This window comes from Frieseomelitta varia, unplaced genomic scaffold, assembly GCF_011392965.1.
Source record: "Frieseomelitta varia isolate USP_RPSP 00005682 unplaced genomic scaffold, Fvar_1.2 scaffold_900, whole genome shotgun sequence".
Lineage (NCBI taxonomy): Eukaryota > Metazoa > Arthropoda > Insecta > Hymenoptera > Apidae > Frieseomelitta > Frieseomelitta varia.
The window spans coordinates 167765-188991 of NW_025110702.1; the positions used below are offsets into that span (position 1 = coordinate 167765).

Sequence of the window (21227 nt, forward strand, 5' to 3'; positions counted from 1 at the left end):
GAAACTACACTTGCACAGTTAATTTTTAACTTACAACTCTGTTAACGTACGCTGATTTATAAGTCCGCGACGCATAATGCTTATTTACGTAGAAAATGATTATATCATAGTCAAAAATTAAGTTGGCCGTCTCTTAAAAATAACTTTTGCAATTACCCTCTTTTATTTTATTCTACGTTCAAGGCAATGATAAACATTGCAATTTTTATATTCTTTGCAAATTGAAACTACACTTGCACAGTTAATTTTTAACTTACAACTCTGTTGACGTACGCTGATTTATAAGTTTGCGACACATAATGCTATAATTTACGTAGCAAATCATAATATCGTAGTGAAAAATTAAAAATAGTCATTCAAATGAGAAAGCGTTTGATTCGATGAATAATTCTTGTTTTCGGAGATGTTCTTAACGTTGCTCTAACGTTGTTCGTATTTGCCGATTTTAATTCCCCGTTACTAGCAGCGCCGCGGTGTAAAACCTGCCTAAATCGATATGGTCGGATGTGACATGAAAATGGTACGTGAGTCAGGTGACCTCCGAAAACGCGCGACACGGAAGTGGATCGGATCTATCCCAGTTAGTCGATGGTCAGACTCTAAAACCCGGGTCGGGACGCTTCTATTTAAAGTTCAAAAGGGACGGGCGGGCACAGTTTTTATCGACAGGCCGGCCAGGATAATTAATTATCGTTCGATGGATATTACACCGGTTCTCTCCCGCGCGCCACTCTATTTCCCTCGGCCCATCTGGTTTACAACGCAACAACTGCCGGTACCGGAAATAAATCACGGCCGTTTTCGCCCCGGCCGCGGCCAGTCATTAGTCATTAGCGTGTCGCTTATTACAATTCGCTCGCTGTTCGAACTGGCTGCTAAGGAGTCTAATAAATTATAATTAGATCAAGTGAGACTCAGGGGTGGAGAAACCGGGGCTTTATATAACGTCCGAGGATCGTTCGGTTTGATTCGCAGCTTCCGAGTGCATTACCGCCGACTACCACTGTGCTCTCAACAGATATAAATCACTATCGTAATGTTACGCGCAGGGCCGTGGACTGGCTCGCTGAGCAAGAGCTTCTTTCTTCCCTTCTCTCTATCTCTCTATCTCTCTAACGAGAGGCGTCGCCTCTCTCCTGCCACTATCAGATCGGTGGCACCTCGTTACTACTCGCCATTCTTCGTTACTTCTCCACCCGTCCGACGTTCGCCCTTAATTGATTTGAAAATTGCGATCGTCCAAGCTTCCAGGATTATGGTATTTCACTGTCTCTTCCTCAAGATTCTCTTCTTGGCGAGAACGTTTCTCCTGATAGATTATCTCCTGATAGATTAATTCGGGGAATTGTCACCGTGACACGTGGACGTATATATATCTTTGACTCGCACGTCGCGTTTCTTACGCGATTGAGAAGTCGCGGTTTCGCGTGACGTTCGGCCGAACCTGAGGACATCGGACGGTTGCGGGCCGGTTCGCGACTCCTGCGACAGGTTTAATCGAATGCAGATTAAAGTTCGTATCGCCGGGCGAAATTAGTTTTCACCGCTAACAGCATCATCGGGAATGGGGCTGCATGACACGTTCATAAAGTCGGTGCAAAAACGAACGAATTTGGCGCGGATCCAGCGGACCTGGACGCCGCGCCACCGGCCTTTTCCATATAAATCACCCTGCTGCGTATCCCCTTCGCGATATCGGCCAGGGATTTGAAACAAAAAAAANAAAAAAAAAAAAAAAGTTTAAAAAAAAAGGAAAGGAAAAGAGAAAAAGAAGAGTTTGGAACAATGAGAGCGAGGTGTAACACGATCGAACCGCGGCGCAACCGATTAATCTGCGTCCGTGTATATCTGGAGGAATCATCGGGATGACTCCGGTGGCCTTCCATCCACTATGCATAGAGGCGCGTCCCGATTCGCGGTTACACGAATCTCATTTTCTCGTACAACAGCCGCCGTAGCTTCTCCCCTGACCGAGATAAGCCGTGTAACTCGTTGAATCCTCAAGGATGCGCTCTGCCGAAGCCTTGGCGAACCTTGAACGAGGGAGAAACGGGCCAGATAAGAGCGGTCCGCCGGGATCGTTTCGAACTATCCCAAGGCACGTTCGTCGAAACACCGGCCTCGTGATATTAATAGCGGGGGCGTTCGTCTCTCCCCTTCTCGATATCCTTCCCGGCAATTTTCGTAATCCGCGATATCGAGTGTGCTGCTCCGACTCGGTAAATATCAAAGCACTATCTCTGACGGCCCTCGATCCACGTTCCGCGCGAACTCGTTTATCGAACGTATCGGAATCTTAATAACATTTGGCGATTGCGTACGAATGGCCCTTTTCGCTGCGTGTATTAGAATAGTGCTTCCTTTGAAATTGATTTCAAAGGCTACTGGGATTGATCTTATTACAGACTATCTTTGGCATTCTTAAGGGGTCAGTTTGAAATCTTCAAAAAATCGATTTTTTTTTTGTTCTAAATAGTAGTTTGAAGTCCTAGAAATAAGATACAAAAGATCTTGGTCTTTAAAACTTATTTTAGGGTATAATAATAAATCCGCGGATACAGAATGATTGAATTTGTGTCACTGTTTACTACTAACTTTAAGCAGCATTATAAAGTGTAAATCGTGCGATTGAAATATTATTTTTGGTGAATCGAATATCAGGGGACTTGTATTCAATTTAGGTGTGAATTGTAAGAACTGTGAGCCGCGATATACAAGTAGAAGAAGTAAACGATACATACGAAAAATGACGTTTTAACTTTAAACGCCTTTTTCTCGGAGCTAGGTTTTTAGAAACCTAGTGCAAAATATCTCGGAAACTAACCAACCGATTATTATGAAACTTGGTACGTATCTTTATGTAACATTTACCAGGGATTGACGATCGAACAGTTTTTTAATTTTTAACAATTTCGAAAAATATAAACAAAAAACGTAGAAATTTTTCGCATGAATTCGATACATCAAAAACAAATAGCTGCTGTTTTCATAATTTTCACAAAAATGAAAATGTTGGATCGTCAATCCCTACAGAATGTCGTTTACTTTGGAACTTTCCTTGCCCTTTTCTTGCAACTAATCCTGTTTCGCTGGAATCATGCACACCGATAGCAGGCAATGTAAAAAAAAGTTATGTAAAACGATGCCGTAAAAAAGTTAAATAAGAGCCCTCTTTGTTTCTCTTTTAATGTTGCTTTTTATAGTTCATAATGTGTTAAAATAAACCACGAAACACCTTTTTTTTTTATTAGAACTCCAAAGTATTTATAACTTTTAGGCCCGTCAAACTGTCCTGCCCCCTTAATTTACGAAGGATAGGTGCAATTTCATTCGCTTTATTCCTCTGAATATCATAGAACAACTTACAAAAAGAGATTCCAAGGATCTGTTTCTTCGCCACTTTCGTCTGTCGGGACGGAATTTTACAAAGTGCGAGGCGTAACATTTTTACACGTTGTATTTCACTGTTTGCCTTCTCCCTAACGAGTGATTAATGCCTTCACGTTCGGATGCATTCACGCATTGAAATCCACGTTGAAATTGAACCGAATTTCGCGTAGGCGAAATAAAAGAGATGTCACCGATTTTCTGGTTTTCAAATTCCATCGAGTGAATCGAGCGCACTTGGTGGTATATATATATATATATATATATATATATATATATATGTATATACATGTATGTATGTACGCCAAGTCCACGCGAACGATCCATCATTCCGCGTCAACGGTGTGTCATGGTACACGGGCCCGGCATAATTTGTTCGCTTGATTAGATATTGAAAAGCTGTAAACCCGGTCGGTCTGGTCTATCATGCGCGAGCGAGAGATCCTTAAACCTGAATCGTTTGCGTAGAAAGAGACGCGTTCCGTCTGCTTCTTCTCGACCTCACGATTGCATCTCGCGAGGTGTTTGTAAAACACCTGATCTAATTCTAGCATGAAACTTAAGATAAACATAGAGATAATTACAGATTACAGATTAAACAATTGCTCTATTAATGTTTCTATTATTTCTAATTATTGATTCGTTAATCTGAGCTAATCAAGCTCACGTCTCACTCGAAATCAGGTGTCCTACTTACGAGAAAGAAGTAGACTGTCACGTAGTAGAAGTTTAAATTTACTAGAGGAATTTAGAATTCACGTGGTTAGAAGATTAAATTTACTAGTTTAAATTTACTAAATGAATCTATTCGGCAAAATACGCCAAGAATACGAAGAATTCATGAAAATTAGTGGCGAATATGACACAGTTGGATTAAATTCGTGAATTGCAATCACACGATAAGAAGAGCGTTTAAAACGATGTCGATCGATCCGCGAAAAGCCACGCTTTTACGTAAAATCGTCGAACACTCTCTCGCTTGTACGAAATCGATCTCGATTGGACTTGCTACTTCCACGCGGTGGTGCAACGAGAGTGCATCGCAGAGGACCGCGGTGCAAAAAGTTGGGTGGGCCACCATTGTTACGCGGTCTGGTCGTTTCGTCGGACGATGTCTCCTCGATCCATCCAATTAAACGTCCGTCGAAGCTGAAGGGGGACACAGGGTTGGAAGAAAGGGAAGAAAATCGGCACGTGCATGAAACACGCGGCGACATGGAAGATTGTGTGCTCCAAAGTTGAAACACAAAGCGGAGAGATTCTTTCTGCGTGATTTTAAAAAATTTGAAACGATTCGAATTCTAGAAGCACAAGCTACATCTGTTGTGATGTAAAAGAAATTATGACTATTCTAAAACCATCTTCTGCGTCAAGACACGCTCCCGATAAATCCCGAAACTCTAAATTCGTTAAATCTGACGTTAAGTCTGAGACAACGCGCGAGTAAAAGAAGTAAAATGTAAACTGTGAAGGTGAATTCATTTCAATTCGTTTCGTTTGATCCTGTCCGTCCGTTGTCCACACGTTTCTCGTTGCCACCGCTGACTCGCGTTCTCGTTTTCGTCGCGCGTTTCGCCCCAGAATTCTCCGAGTCACACGGGCAAAAACCCCTCGAGGCGACGAGCCTCTTCTGCCGGCGGTGCGCCGCGTTTCTGAAAAATCACGCCGCTGGTTTATCTGGAAAACGGTCACTTATTGCGAGCCGCATGCCGGCGTTTAAAAAGCAAGCGGGGGCCCACGATACTACACGCTCGAACACGTGTTTCACGGGGTATCCCTCGAGTGTAACATGAGTTACGAAGCGCGTCGAGCGTTTCCGCGCGTCGTCGGAACGCCGCGGATAGATCAATTTGCTCCTCGGCGATGCGTGAGCGTGAATTTTTGTCGGATATAATTGGACGTACGACAGATGGTGTCTGAGAGGTGAGGGAGAGAGGTGAAACGGCGGCCCTTCGATGGAAGAAGCTTGTCAACGTCTTACAGGTTGTCCAACCGAGGATTATCTAATCAATTACGGTCTAGAATAGGAGGAGGGATAAAAAGCAGCGGCGAAAGAAACGTATGAGGATTCCACGGGTAATTTGTTCCTTCCTAGTAGAGGTTCCCTTCCTTCGTGATCGTGCGTCGGACACACGAGCGGACTCGGAGATTGGCCTCGTTTACGTCCGGAGCCGGAGGAGGAAACGCGATCGAGATCAGAGAGTTTACCGGAGTGAATACGGCCGGCAATTCTACCGGAGTGTGTGCAACGACTGGAGGATTCGTGGGGACCGGCGTTAGACCTTGGACGGGCTTACGGGCCCATCCGTCACCCGCTGACACCGGACCCAATGCGTTTTTGCCTTCCTCTCCGACTCCCTCTCCTTGCGATCCGCCGGCCCGCGTCCTGCCAACGAAACCGCCGGGAAAAAATCGTACCCGTTTCAAGCGGTCGCCGCGATCTCCCAGGGATCGTCGGCCTCTGCCCCTGAAACCCGATCGTACCTCGCCCGTTTTTACCTCTGAGGGGGGAAAAAGCTTCCGTAGGGACAAGTCCCTTCGTTTATATTTTCGTTACGTTGCCGCGCGGTCGTCACATAGCCGCGGGCTGTTGTTTGTTATCGACAACGCACGAGTGGTAGTTCCACGCGAATAGTCAGACGCTTTCCGATTCTTCTCGAGCGAAAAAGTTTCAACGAGGTAGCGAAATTTGTCGAAAGCGAGGATTTCACCGCGAGAAGAGGCTGTAAATCTGTCGGTACGGTGGCTTTCTTTTCAAGCTCTTGTCTTTTTTTTACGGGGCGAAAACAATGGGACGTCACCGTATGGAATGTCAATGGTGCACAAAGGTTTCCATAAAATCATTATTCGAGAGGAATATTCATTTAAGAAACGACAAAGCGTCGTTCTGCACGTTGGCGTGCAATTGCCGCGATTTCGCCTGGTCCCTTCTTTCGGTTACGAGAAATAAACAACTCCCTTTTCATTTGCGATTGCTAAAAATTCTTCGGACGCTCCGTGTTTCGAGAAAATAAAAAAAAAAAGGGAAAGGAAAAGAAAAGAAGAGCGATCTTTCGGGACAGCGGGAAGGTAAATGAAATTCGGAGGGCGCAGAGGGTTGGCGATCGAACTTTATTTCACGCTGGCTGACACAAAGTGGCCGCGTCATCGTTCGCGCGGACGGCAAAGGTACGTTGTTCGCCCCGATAATAGGAGGCCGACTGGCGAAAAGGATCCGGCGCGCCACGCCGCGCAAATGGGACGTCCCTGTTCCACGACTTATCGGCTGATAAGCGTGGAAACAAAAACGAGAGGTAGAAAGAGGCGAACGGCCGCTAATCCAGTTTTCTGCGAGCCTTGATTGCGCGACGCCGCCCGCCCGCTCGACGCCAGAACGTATCGCCGATCCCGAAAGCCTGTGCCCTAATTAAAATACTCGCTCGCCGGAGGAGGACGCGCGAATTCCCCCTCCTCTCGCCCGAATACCCTTTATCCGAATATTCCCTCTATACGTTCTCTCTTTCTCTCTCTCTCTCTTTCGATTTCGTTATTTCGATTATCGTCTCGCTGCTCGAAGGTTTTATGGGCTCTCGCGGTAAAGGAATTTTCTATCGGCGGAAGGAGGGCCGTGCCATTTCAAAAAATTGCCGTGTGCAGCTCCGGGATTATCCGGGCGAAATTAGAGATTAGAGTTTTACGACGGTGGTTTAATCTTTCGCGCTACACTGGACATTGATAAGGCGGAAATTGTTTCGCGAATGGGAAGGACAGGGGGAACGTGAGGATGAATTTATCGAGGTAGTTAGACTGTTTTTTTTCTTTTTTTTTTTTATGAAAAATTCTCGGCAATAAAAAAAAAGGACACCAGCGTATTTTAAAAAAAAAAAAAAAGATTTCGAGGTGATCAAATTAGTGATTAGAGACGGTTTTCTGTCGGTAGTCAATGATCCACTGAACTTGATGAAACGAAAACTTGTTTTTCGAACGAATACGAATGTACGAATGTAAAGGAATTTGAATGAATATGAACAAACGAATAATTCTCGGAAGTAAAAACAGTGTCTATCTTAAAAAATAACAAACTCTGGTGCTGTTATCGGGATATTGACAAAATGAGAATTGCATAGCTATTTCCCAAATTATTTTATTTTAGAAATAAATCTACAAACATTCGTAATGTTTTTCTTTCAGAAGCGAAACCGGAAATTGTTACGTACAGTAGTTTTATTAAATTAAAGATCGCAGTTTGAATGAAAAAGGAACGTGAGATCTATCTTGAGACTAAAAATGAACGTCAGTGCTTATTTAAAAATGTTAGCATCTGCACTGGAATTATTAAGTTTCAATTTTCAGTCAATTTTCTCTCTAAGAACCTCGATACATCACGGTTGATCGTATGAAAATGCCTCGGGGCGGACGAACAAGCAAATGAATGTTAAATATTTGAAGTGGAACGATCGATCATGGTGTTAATCACTGGCGATAGGCAAATGTTTCGCGGTTCTTTTTGCAACAGCGTACGAGCTGGTAATAGGTATCACTCGCTGCAGCTAATTATCGAGCGATTAAAACATTCCACGTTCACTCTGAAATTTTCTTCCTTTCCTTTTTTTTTCTCACGTAGAAAAAAGAGATTCCAGAGCCGCGATCAACCGGAGACAGATCGAAAATGGAAGTGAAACGCGCCCGATGAGAATGAAAGATGACCGCGGGGCGGAGTTAATCGTCGTCAATTAAACTAATCGCTTTACACGTATTCCGTGGCCAGGCGATAACGAGCGATCGTTGTCGACGCTGCCCGTCTAATCGAAGGCGTGACTAATTAACGCGTTTAGACACAGAGCGAGAAGACTTTGTCGCTGCGATCATCTCTAAATTCCCCGTATAGCGGCGGATGGCCGCTAACGAGGCCGATAATCAAGAAATTCTCGCACGACCCACGAGTGGAAATCGAAAGGCTCGCACTTTTTAACCAACAGCTCACGATTTCACGCCACGATTATTGTTGATCAGGCATCCCCCCCTCTCACCGTTTCGGTACCGATCGACGGCGAACGGCGGCCAGTTACTTACCGCCGACTAATTATCTCCGATTATATTAACCCGGGACCTTGATTACGTCGGGAACGTCCCCGAGTATTGTCTCGATCGCGTTATCGTCGCGTGGAACGCCAGCAATTTTCCCCACCGTGGAAAATTCTCGTCGCTGGTATTCGCGCCGGTCCGAGCAATTTTCGATTCAATTAGTCAGCTGGAACTCCACTGGCTTTTTTTTCATCTTGTTTTTTTTTTTTTTTTTTTTTTTTTTTTTATTGGAAATAATACTCACCACTCGTTGCTCGGTCTGTTAATTTTTACTTCGTTACGTCGTGAAAACTTACGACGACGGGGAAGACATTCTTCAGCGACTATCGCTGGTAGTTTGGAACAACACGATCTCCCGCTGCATCGTATTAACCTCTTGCGCTGGAACGACGTGCCACGTCGGAAATGTTTTGTTGTAATATTTTCCCAGTTTCAAGTATATTTAAGTAAAACAAAATAGACAAATAACAAATTTGTTACTTCTCAATAATTTCTATTCAACCGATATCGTACCGACGAGTTCAAAAGAAAAGCGACGAATTATTGTATTACGGTATTGTAGTTTGGTCACTCGTTGTGGTCCGCAGTCAGTTGCCAGCGCAAGTGGTTAAAATACCCGCGACATACTCGCGACGTACGAGTCGAAGAGTAATTCCGAGAACGCGCAGGGAACGAGTGGCGAGAGGGTTTCGATCATCGTTGAAATACCGATGAAAATGACGGATCAGCGGCGGGCCAGCCGGCGAGGTTACGGTACCTCGCGCATACGCGTAAATTATTGACCCAGAATCTCTCCTCGCCGGTTTTCTTTGCTCGTAGAGAGCATCGGCGCGAGGGGCTCGCGCCATCAGTCGGAATTATCTCTCGCAGCTATGTAACTTTGATATATGCGCTTTGTGTACGTGTGCTCGACTCATTACGGTAAGTCACGACCGGCTTGACTCTCTTAATCGAAGGTTAAATCGTGCCGCATGGCTCGCCTCGATGTCTGTATTTTATTAACGCGCGCGACCGTGCACTGCTGCGACGGACAAAAAGCTCGGTCTTCGATTTTCGAATTACCGACGTCGGTTCCTCTATCTTCGTACGTCGAATGAAATTTGTACATTTTGAAATTTTTCGATCGTGTCAGATTCGGGTGTCACGTGGACGCCGTTTGGTGTTCTGGCTCGAACACCCAAAATTATTTCTCCGTTAAGAAGACTCCTCCCCTTTGTATCTCTGGTTATCGTCCCATAACATCTTTGTACTTGTAAGCTCAGGCTCGAGCGCCAATAGAATTTTCCAACCAGTTTACACACTTGTGTCTGAAGTCCGAGTCGCGAAAGTTTCAAGGCTCTTATGTGCACTAGTTGAAGAACTAGTAGCAGAGCCACGTACTTCGTAGCTACTTACCACCACGTTGTTCACAGAATCTTCGGAATTCTTCGCAATTGCTAAAAATTATTCACCTGCTCTTCGCAGTTGATCAGTTTCAACATTTAAATCTTTAAACATTCCCTCTGAAAAAAAAAAAAAAAAAAAGAACTCGCTGATCACCAGATAAGAAACTCGCTTGAAAACGTCTCTCAGAGATCGGTAACGAATCCACGGAGCACGATGAGGCCCATTTTCGAGGATCGGTAAGAGGGACTCTCCCTCTGCCGAGAGGTAAAGCTCGTCGTTTGCTCGCCAGATCGTGCTGCGGGTACACGGGCCCCGGATGGTTCACAACTGTCGATGCCTGCTTTATCGGCGCGGAGTTAGCTGGAAGGTGGTATGGTACGGACCACGGTCGGACCCTCTCGACTCGGTAGGAGAGGGGGGAATCGGGACTCGATCGCGGCGAAACCGGTTTCGCGAGCGGGGCGTGCACGGCCGATCTCTCGGTCGAGATTTGAATTTCACCGCAAAGAGCGGATCCTCTTCCTCCTTCTCGCCGCCTGCGCCTTTCTCCTCTCCGTTCTGGCGCGAAGAGGAGAGGCTCGGGGCCTGGAACGAACGAAGGGTAGCCCAACGTTTCCACGAGAGGTTCGGGCCTCGTGTTTTCGCTCGCCGCTGCGTTTATACGCGCCTTCGAACGATTACACGCTCCTCCGGCGTGGATTTTTGACGGGACCGCCTCGAAGACTCTATATCACCGACCGAGGATATAATTTCTCGCCGTTTTCTCGTCGGCGAATTCGACGATTTTTCTGGATGGGGATCCCTGGGACGGGAGAATCTCAGGAGAGAGCGATTCAGGCTGGCCCGAATGTGTAAACGACACGCTCTTAAAATCTCACGCACGACAGGTGCTCCGGTGGCCACGCTGGGAGGGCTGACGTGTCCTCGAATATTCGGGCTCTCACACTTTTCGAGCATGCGCTCGTTAATCAGCCGTGAGGCCCTTCGAGTAACCTCCTTGCTGACGGTGCCTCGGCGAGAACCTACTTAGTATTTCAACGATTTACTTTCCGCCGTACCGATCAAACTTGTGATTCATTTGCATGTAATTAGACTTACTTTTGTACAGATTCATACTAAAAGAGAGCTTCCCGGGATATTTGTAGTGCGATCGAAAAATATCTAAAACACACAATTTTACATCGAGTAGACTAACCTCTTGCGCTGAAATAACGTGCCACGCACGTCGAGAATTTTCTCTTCCAAAATTGTAATATTTTCTCAGTTTTAAGCGAAACAAAATAAGAAAGACAAACAATAAATTTGTTACTTCTCAATAATTTCTATCCTGCCGTGATATCATGCCGACGAGTTCAAAAAGAAAGCGACGAATTATTGTATAATTGGTTTGGTCACTCGTTGTGGTCCGCAATCAGTTGCCAGCGCAGAGTGGGCTTTACTTTTACATTTTAATGGTTAGTTCAGTAGAACTTTATTCGTTCCGTATCGTAAAACTCACTATCAGTAGCTTAACGAGAGTCGATGGATGTTAATAATCTCGTTCAGAATATTTACAATTTCCATGTTTCGTCGCAAATCCAATAATTCGTTGCTGCCTTTAAAACAGCGAGTAATAATTTTTCCAATAATACCAGTTCAATCGTGCTGATAAGAACCTTCATTGGTGCTTTTATTTTCGTGAATTCGACAATTCGCTCGGTTAAGCGCGAAGCTCGTTCAGATCGTTCCTCGCTTTTGTGCCGCTTTCTGTACTATCTAAATCTGGCAAGCTGCAGGCTCGAAATCGCCACTCCCTGTAATCCGAAAGAGTCCCACGGATACCGTGGCACCCTCGACGCCACGGAAGGCTCCGATGCCGAATCTCAACGCGGCACAGCAACGAGCTGAGTTTAATCTCCGCATAATCGTGCTTTCGAGGAGGTCGTAGCCAGGTAGAGGGGAGGTAGAGTTGGGTCCGGTAGTGGTCGTCGGCCCCTGGTGAGAGACCTTACCTCTCCTCTTCTTCCCGGCGGCTTCCCCACGGTGTCTACTCGGGCGGAGGGTCGTAGGAGGTCCAATGGAGTGGGACGTCGAGTGGTTGATCCTGTGGAAAGGGAGTCGAGGGGAAGGAAGGGGGAAGGGGGCGACGGGAAGGGACCTAAGGCGGCTAAGACTAGAGCTAGCAGCGACGCGTTGCTGCCTCTCTCGAGCTGGCTAATCGGCACGAATTTTCGAGCGAAACTCTGGCCCCGGAATATCGATCGGTTATTTCGGTGCCATTGGAATTCTTCGAACCCAAAATTGGGGGGATCTTCCGATTGACCCAATTTTTCATCACTGCGCGAATGTTGAAAGTTGTGGTGAAATGTTGAAATTTATATGATTGTTTATTTGATTCTTTTAGTTTAGTTCTTCCACGATTTACATATCCTCTAATTTTCGCCTTTATTAAGTCTTCGACAGCTTTCGATGAATTTTACAGTATCATTAACATGGAATGTTACTGTTGTAATTGAAAGTTGTTGGAACTTGAAAGAGGTATTTTAGTTTCTTCGTGACGCAATTATTTCTAACGATTGAATTAACTTCTAAGAATCATCAATTGCTAGAGTTGTAAGTATTTCCCAGCCTAAAATTGGCAGCAACTCTTGCGACAAGAATATCAAATATATTTTTCATCAAACGATTTCTCTGTTAACTGACGATCGAATGAAACCGAATGAACGATATTGGCTTGTTAGATGCAAACTTTGATCAACTAGATAAACGCTTGCTCAAGACGCTCGTGCAATATTACTGCAAATATCGAGCAGAACACGATGCAGAGTGGAGTAGATGTGTTATTGTTTGCGGCATAGAGCGAGCGAACGGCCATGTTGGATTCCTCTCGCTGCTGTAGATCAAAATTATAAGGCGGAACACGCTTCGGGACGTCCGTCGAAGGATCCTCACGAAGATACCTCGCTCGGATGTCTTCCCCTCCCTCTCTTCCTTCTTCGTGTTTTTTCGCGCGCTCTTCTCTCCGTCGTCTCGTGGCCTCGCCTTGCCTCCGTCGGCCCGTCAACGAAACGAGAGCAGCTTCGATCCTGTTTCGAACTCGCATCCGGTCAACCTCGCGATACTTTCGAGAAACCATTCATTCGGCGAACGGGTCAGGTGACGCGCGTATCGCGTGTCACCGCCGCCGTGATGTAGTTACTTCGTTCGCGAGCCAAAGGGTTACCGCGGCTCTGCTAGACTTTTTGCCACCCGGTTCGATACCTCCGAGCGATCGAAGGTCGAAGAGATGCACGAACAGCTCGTCGCGAAGCACGGAGTGATTGGCTTAACACGATACTTGATGTTCTCGAGATGGCCCGATTTGTGCCATATGGTTTCCTGGAACTCTAGAAATATTTTTCTTTTTATCACGATCTCTTAAAAATGAACAGCGACGAGATAGAAGCTCGATGCACGATGACTGGCTTAATGTGACAGTGGAGTTGTCTGTGACGTAGACTTTTTTGGAGCTCTGGACACATTTCTTTTTTATCAAAAATTAATAGCAATAACGGTAGCTCGGTGTAATCAACGAATTGATTGGTTCAACATGATATTTAATTATATTATATATATATATATATATATATATATATATATATATATATATATATGTAAAATTACATAAGATAGTTTCTGTCATATTTGAATGATAATGACGTTAAATAATTCAAATGAATATTTGATTCTAATAGTAATTTCCAATTCAAGGAAAGGCGGGCCTTCTATATATATATATATACTAAATAAATACTAAATAAAATAGTATTTTTGCAGCTTATCGTCAATTAAAAATGACTAATAAAAATAATAGATGTTCCAATGTACGCTGTTCAAATTTTCGTGGCGATATTAAGACGTCGTTGTACCTCAATTTCTCATACCACTTTTTCATTTTTTATACAACGTCAAGAAGTATGTGCACCAAATACATTGAATCTAACCACACGTCACATACACTTACAATTAGGCTCTGTTATCTTGAAAGCGTTCTCACTGCTCCGAGAGATAGTAATTGTTTCGAGCGATTCAAGTTTGGAACGTCGACGTAAATGGCAGTGTCGTTTCTTGCCTGATTGTTCCATGGCTAAAAGCCAGTTATGAAACATATTGGGAAAGTAGGATAGTTCACGCTCGTCGAGAGCGTTTTCATTTTTACAGTCGCGGATAATGCTCCGTGCCGGTTAAGTTGGCCGCACTCAACGTCTCCCAAAGGGGCATAAATCACGAGAGAGCAAAGGCCTTAGCCAGGGTGGAACAGCGAGTAACGAGCAATTAACAATGAACCTCTGTTCGACTTAGGTAGCAATTATCCCGATGAATCGATGAGTTTTCGCCGAAAATGCACCGCCTCGACGCTCCCGGCTGGCTGCACGAGCCGCGCAATTACTGGGAAACTTGCCGCAAAATCCGCCGTTGGAAACGTTGATAACTAATGATCGTGCGTCTACCATGAAGCAATTAACCATCGAGAGCAAGAACGAAAACGGTTCTAAACAGAACGGCGAGCGCCTTTTTCCTCTAATTAACGCAGGTATAATATACGAAGGTATATTGGTTAATTGGCCAGGATCAATTGGTCACGTTGACCAATTAGTCAGTCGGAAGCGAGGCCGCGTTCTAGGAAAGGGAGAGACATCGTTCGGTATTTTCCCTAAGATTTTCGAAACGTGAAATTCATAGGTTGAAATCGATGTGTCGAATCGATGTGCAAGTTTCGACACAGTGTCCATCCGGTGGCGCGCAATTCAAATCAGATATCGCGAAAGCCGCCGGATGATGAATTTCGAAGTGCAAGGCTGGCCGTGCACGCCGCGTCGTTCGTACCAGATGCTGTTTCCGCTATCGGTCCCCGTGAAAAAATACGCCGAAAAACCGCGACTTGTTGCCGGGACATCGCGACATCGGGTCTTTCGGTTCCGGAAATTTTCGGTTTGAAAAAAAAAATTCGACCAGCGTCGAACGAAAAATAAACTCTGTGGGAAACGAATAAACTCTTCGCTGAACGTTTCCGTTTGCCGGAGAGGAAGGATACCCTCCGCCTCGTTACATCGTTCCTCCCCTCCGTTGATAAAGAAAGAAGGAAGCCGAAGGAGGAAAGAATTTCATCCGCTGCATTCCAGCCGGAGTCGTTCCGGCCAGCTCGGCCGGCGTATTTGTAAACAACAGTTCATCGAACGAACGAAGAAGCCCACGCGGCGTCGCCGTGTTCGCCCGCTCGAGCGGAATAGTTTCTCTCCTCGCGAGAGGATCCGCGGCGCGAAGAGATCCGACGAGGTCGAGGTAGATCGCCTACCCGCGCGAGTAGTCTAGGGGCCCAGCCATTTTTCCATGCAACATCCACGAGCAACGGTCCAGTCGGGGGACCGGTGCCCCCACCTCGGCCGCCTGTTGCTCGGCCAGACATCCTGGACCCCGAGCTCACGCTGGCTCGTCGTGTGGTGCCTTCCACCTAACTGTGGCGTTTCGTGACGACCAGGTGAGGCCGCCGCCAAGTTATCTCGAAGACACCTTAGAAGAGATAGGGCCCAGCCACGGAGGTGGGTTCCAGGCAACAATGACGCCCAGTTGAACTCGGCGAGTCGCCACACTGCTTGCCACGCTCCTGCGAACGCAGTCGTGTCGCGTCGTGTTGTGTTGTGTCGTGCCGTTCGAGTTGTGTTTGCCGAAACTGTCGGAAACGCGGACGCAGGTGTGTCACGTTTAAGAGACGATCGTGTGTACATTGGACGAAGGAGTCCAATTACCACGGAAGGGAAAGAGAGAGAGAGAGAGAGAGAGAGAGAGAGAGTCGACGCTTTTCGGAGCAGCTAGTGTGTTTCTCGAAATTTCTCCAGGAAAACTTTCCACGCGCCAAGGTGTGCACGTTTCCTGGTTCGACGGAGAACCAGTGACACTTTGGTTTCGCTCGGGTTTCGTGGTTTTCGAACGAAGTTTCTCTCTCCGATCGAACGAAGTTTCTTTCTCCGGTTTGCATGCACCGAGCCTCGTGTCGATCGCGGCGGACAGTAGTATTCCGAGGGAGGCGCGATGTGATCCGTTTTCAGTGTTTTTCCGTTTCCTCTCTCTGTCTTGTTTCTGTCGCGACGGTCGGGCGTAAGAGGTTCGCGCGAGCAAACGGAAGGAAGATGTGCGAGTGCGGTGACGAGTGCGCCGAGGACACGCTGAACAGGCAGCTGGCCAGACGTTCGGCCGATCTACGAGTCTGAAGGTTTTGAGCCGCGAGGCGAAAGGAGACAAACAACAAGCAAGGAGGCAAACGAACAAGCAAAAAGAAAAGAATCCACAAAGAGAGGAAAGACAGAAACGGGGGGGAAAAAAGAGGATCAGGCGCGACAGAGTTGAGATCAGCTGAGGAAAATTCTGGCCGATAACGAGCCTCGACCGCCTGAGATGGCCACCCTGGGCCTCTCCAAGGTCTTCATACTGGACAAGTACTTCACGGAGCTGCAAAAGTTCTGGGAGACCGAGAAGAAATTGCAAGGTACGCCATTGGCTATCGCACTCGATCGGTCTTATTTCCCGTTTAGCGCGTCGAGTCGCGTTTCCACGGACGACGCTGGACGCGATTTAAATGCAGCGTGGCACCAGGAATCGAGAATCATCGCGTCGTATCGTTACGCGCTGAATTTCGAGAGGCAGGAACGATTTGAAAACGCGATTGAGCTTTGTAAAGGGGAGCAGCAGGTACAATAGAGCCAGTTATAAAATTCGTTCATTAAGAACGTATTTTTGAACGCTCCTTGACGTAATTGGAACGAATTTCACTGTGTGTTTCACTCTTCACTCTCTCTTCACTTTCCTTTTCTGTTTTGCGCCGTCGTCGAAGCTCTTTGTCTCTTCATCCTTCGCTCAACGTCGAAATTCGTAACCGAGTTGCAAGCGGTTTCCCTTTTTTTTTTTTTTTACGAGGGTTGGTTCGATCGTTGGCTCTCGAATTAGGAGAGAATTTTCAATGGCAGCGCGCAGGTGTGGCAAGGCAAGAGGCGCTCCACGACAGCAGCTACGCCCCTGCACAGCGCGAAAACCAAAAAACCGCTGTGGCTAGTCGTCGGAGAACTTACCTGCGTTTTACAGTTAAAACAGTTCTCGTGGTCTCTTCTCTCTTGAGATTGCCTACGCGTTGCATTCTTCCGCCACCAGCCGGAGCAGGTCGAGCCCTTCTACCAGGAAAACCCGGTGGATTTTCCTATTAAACTGACATCATTGTCATTCGTGTCTTTGAATGAGTGTTTGCTTCATTAACTCGTTCGCCGTAGAGTGATCGTTGAAAATTTATCAATTAGAGATTAGAGCGAGGAAACGTATTCTCTTTTTCAGAGAACTGAAGATACGCCAACTTATTTGAACACTTGCAGCCTCGTTTCACAGTGTCCTTTCAGCCTGATAGCTCTTGATAGTCTCTCTAACTCGTTCAGTTAGTTGTCTCGTAATCTTTAAACAAACCTTGAGTATAGGACGCGTGTAAGGAACGCGTGTACAGGCGGTTGTTTAAGCGCGAAAACATCTTTCTTCTCTGTAGGACTCGCCTATTTTTTCTAGGGTATAGACGCCGCGCGTAATTCGCGTCACGTACGCGTAATCTCCTCGATGCGACGGAGATTAAAATTTCGGAGTATCACTTCACTTGCGTTTCGCAGCTTCTCGCGTACGCTTTTTACCTCCTTGCCTCGTTACTTTCCTTTTTCTTTTCACCATTCATGCCATCACCTAGTTTACATGTATATATATATATATATATATATATATAATGTATAACTGTACCCGTTGGCAAGCTTGCTTCCCTCCATCCCGTATATTTCTGGAGTTAACGAAATTTATTATCTCATCACGGTTTATTTTCCTTCCTTCTCGCGATAGCAATCGTAATTCTTATTTTATTCGTTAAACCCCTCCGATTATTCTGTCGTATTGTCTCATAAACCACGCACCGAAACGTTAAATGCTTTATCATCGTTTCGCCCATTATTCCTTCTGCTGTTCGTTCAACGAACAAGAGAGAGAAAGAGAGGAAGGGAGAAAAGAAGGATTAAGAGAAACGAGACTCCGTGAATCATCAACGGGGAGGACTCTTTCACCGTGTGTTGTTGTTCCTTGCACAACTTGCCCTCGTCACGGCTCCTTTTTTTCTTTTTTTCTTTGGCTGTTCGATCGTTGCACACCGAAATGCTCTCTCTCTCTCTCTCGAGTCTTTTCTCTCGATCCCCTTCGCTCTCACGCCCACGCATCTCCTGTCGCGCGTCTTGTTTACGTCGTCCAGAAGGCGAAAGAAAGTCTTTTCTTCCTCTCGCGTTCTTCCTCTTCTCCTTTTTTTTTTCCTTTTCTCTTCATTTTCTTCTTTGCGCGCAGCTCGCTTCGACAGCCGCGGACTCGAAGGCGCCACGAATCCCGCTACTAACCAATTTCCGTTATTAAGTAACTTCAACGGTGATTGGCCAATCGAGAGACCTCCCTCTCGGTTACCTTCGAACACGTGCACGCTCCGCAACGATGAAATTTATGGCCGTTGCTGTAGAGCCGTGTTGCGTTCACCGTTCGTTTCAGCGACAGGCTGAATCGGCTGGCTGGAGATCGTGCCGTTGATTGTCATCGCCGCGTCCTTAATTTCCTCTAACGAGACTGCAGGTGTCTTCGATCTCTCTGGAACTCTATTGACGAAACGGGACCTTTTCCTCGCGATTGCATTTCTTTTCTTTTCTTTTTTTTTTTTTTTCTTTTTTTACGAGCTTATCGCTTGTAATCGCCCACGATCGTTTAACACGCGGGCACGAAAGTATCGGAACGCACGTGTCGTTCTTCGCTGGTAGGAAGCGCAGCGAAAAAAGAAAGGATAACGAACGATTAGTTCTCAGGGGGGAGATTGATACCGGGGAGTGGATTGTCGATTGCGCGGTCGCAATTATACGCGGACAAAAGCGTGCGTTCGTTGTTGAATGAAAGCGCGACAGAAGTGGGGAGGGAGGACAGGAAACAGTCACGCGGCCCCGGGGCTTCGTAATTATATTTCTTGCAGGAAGGCACGCATAATTGTCCCCGGGGACATGAGAGATCCCCGGGAGATATCGTTACGTCGTGCCACGTTATTCAGGAATTATCTCCGCCGAGTAATTAGTAGGTTTTTGTTGCGTCATTGAACAGCCTGTCGATCGCCGCTCCTCACTTCCCCACCTGACCGTGTGACGCGTTGATCGTCGATCGTCGATCGAAGGAGTGGTTGTCGGATCGGACGCGAATTTTGAATTATTTTCACTTACCGGCCGGTTGGAATTGTTCAAAGTGATCCGGGACCTTTCTCCACGAAACGTTTTGCTGAAAAACTGGTTCTAACGACTCGCCGTGGAGGGCCTGCGGGTGTATCGCGTAGCCTTGAGGTCGTTAACGATCGCTTTCGGCAACCGGTCGACCGCTCGCGTTCTCGTGACCTTAAGCCTGGCGGCATTCTTCATATTGGTCCATCTCGTTTCTTCTCTTTATTTCTTTTTCTTTTTTTTCTTGCCTCTCTCTTTGAATCGATAGAGATACGAGGAAGATCTAACGGCCGACAAAAACGCGCGCGGGACGTTATATATATATATATATATATATATATATATATATCCGTCAAGCAAAAACTTGACCGTACAGTTACCGCAAAATGGACACCGAGACCAACGCGTGCTCTATCAATCTCATTTCAGTCCCATCGAAATCTACAAAAAACCATACTGTTCCACGCGATATTGTTATACGTTATCCTGCTCTTCTATTTCAACTTGATCGATCACCTTATAAAAGACGGAGCGGAGGAGAAGGAGGAGGAGGAGAAGGAGCAGGGTGGAGATCGAATGAATTCCACGCATCGAGGCGCCCTGAGCATATCAGCACCCCTTACGTTTTACTCTGTTCACGTACGATTCTGATACGTTGCACTGTATTGGAATATTCATTCGTCGCGTTAGACAGTTCTTACAATCTTTATTTTGTGTTGAAAAAGTCAATGATTTATACGGAGTAATAGATTTGTTTCAAAACTATCAAAATTCGGAGTTCAAGAAGTTTAAAAAATAATTACCTTTTAACTAAATCTCTCTTGCAATTACATATATATATATATATATATATATATATATATATATATATATATATATATATATATTGTCCGAAATATCAAACATCGATAAATATGTAAACTAGGCTATCTTTCTCTTTTCATCTCGCGCAGCCCCACCAAATCAAAGCAAACCACTCGAACTCTTCGCATTCGCTGCTATCGAAAGGCGCATGGTTCCTGGCGAGGTTTCGTTCGACCTGTTTACGTTCTTCGTGTCCTGGTGGATTCCCTTGACCCATCTTCGAAAGTTGTCAGAATGAAGTTCACTGCGGTGGGGACTACTTGTGGATCTGGACTCTTGGCAACGTCCTCTCTCGCTTGGATTTATGCGGGGCAACGGCCTAAGCGAGTCTACATCCACTGCACGCTACTCGATCTCTGTTGGCCGATGTGCACCACGAGGCTAGCGATGGACTCGAGGCTCGAGTCGACACATATTTCAGTGAAGGGTTTCCTCCGACGTTGGTACTTGGACGTTTGACAAAGTTTGAAAGTTGACGTTTGGAAGATGTAATTAGAATTAGAATAAAAGTTAGTTTCTTCGTTCAATTCGAATGAGATTCAGAAAATTATTAGGAAACGCAGTTGCCAGTTATGATTGAAATTGCGTTCGGAAGGTTCAAGGTTTGAGAAGGTTTGAAGCCTAGAAATTGGTTGCTGTTAAGCGAGAGGTTTAATTCAAACGAGGCACAGAGAGTCGAGAATTAGAAGAACATACTTGGAAAAGTTCGAGAGATTGTTCCTTTGAACGAGAGGCTTGATTCAGACGGAGAGTCAGAAAGTTCGGTCCCAGTTCAAGTCAGATATGACTTGACCTCTTAGGCGAACGAATCGCAAAAATTTTGAAAAAAGAATTGGAATACACGCGTAAAGTATAAAGTAACGTTAAATATAAAATGCGAAATAGTTTGAAGATTTGGGATCTTGGGGAAAATAGATTTTCAGACAAACACTGTTCGGTCACTTTGGACACAGTCGGTGGAAGTTCTGCACGGCCGAACACATCCAGGATTTACGTGATCCTGAATTATAGAAGTTGATTAGCGGGCATAAATAGCGGGACATTAAGGACAATTTAGCCGGTGGATTTGGGCAAGATTGCGCGAAGCGTGTGTGCATAAATTGCGGAGCATTAGGGGAAGCCAGCTCACCAGCTGGGTCAGCTTTTAACTCTTTTTTGGAACCGTTCCCGGCGAAACACGGTCTTAAATAGCAAATTCCAGGTTGCCGCTGCAACGATGGGAAAAATGGCGGCAGAGTTTCGAATTCAAGGCGACGTCCT

General features: G+C 45.8%; 1 protein-coding gene across 3 annotated transcripts in view; it reads left to right on the forward strand.

Moving 5' to 3' along the window:
* Window positions 1-21227, forward strand: part of LOC122537311 (unconventional myosin-IXb) — a 97617-nt gene that overhangs the window by 47300 nt on the left and 29090 nt on the right. The window contains exon 1 of one of the 3 annotated variants that reach the window (XM_043670391.1): window positions 15325-16339. The exons of the other annotated variants lie outside the window; for them this stretch is intronic. Within the exon in view, the coding sequence (XP_043526326.1) occupies window positions 16249-16339 (91 nt within the window). The 5' untranslated portion in view covers window positions 15325-16248. Of the gene's footprint in view, window positions 1-15324; window positions 16340-21227 lie in introns of those variants that run through there. 3 annotated transcript variants of the gene reach the window in all.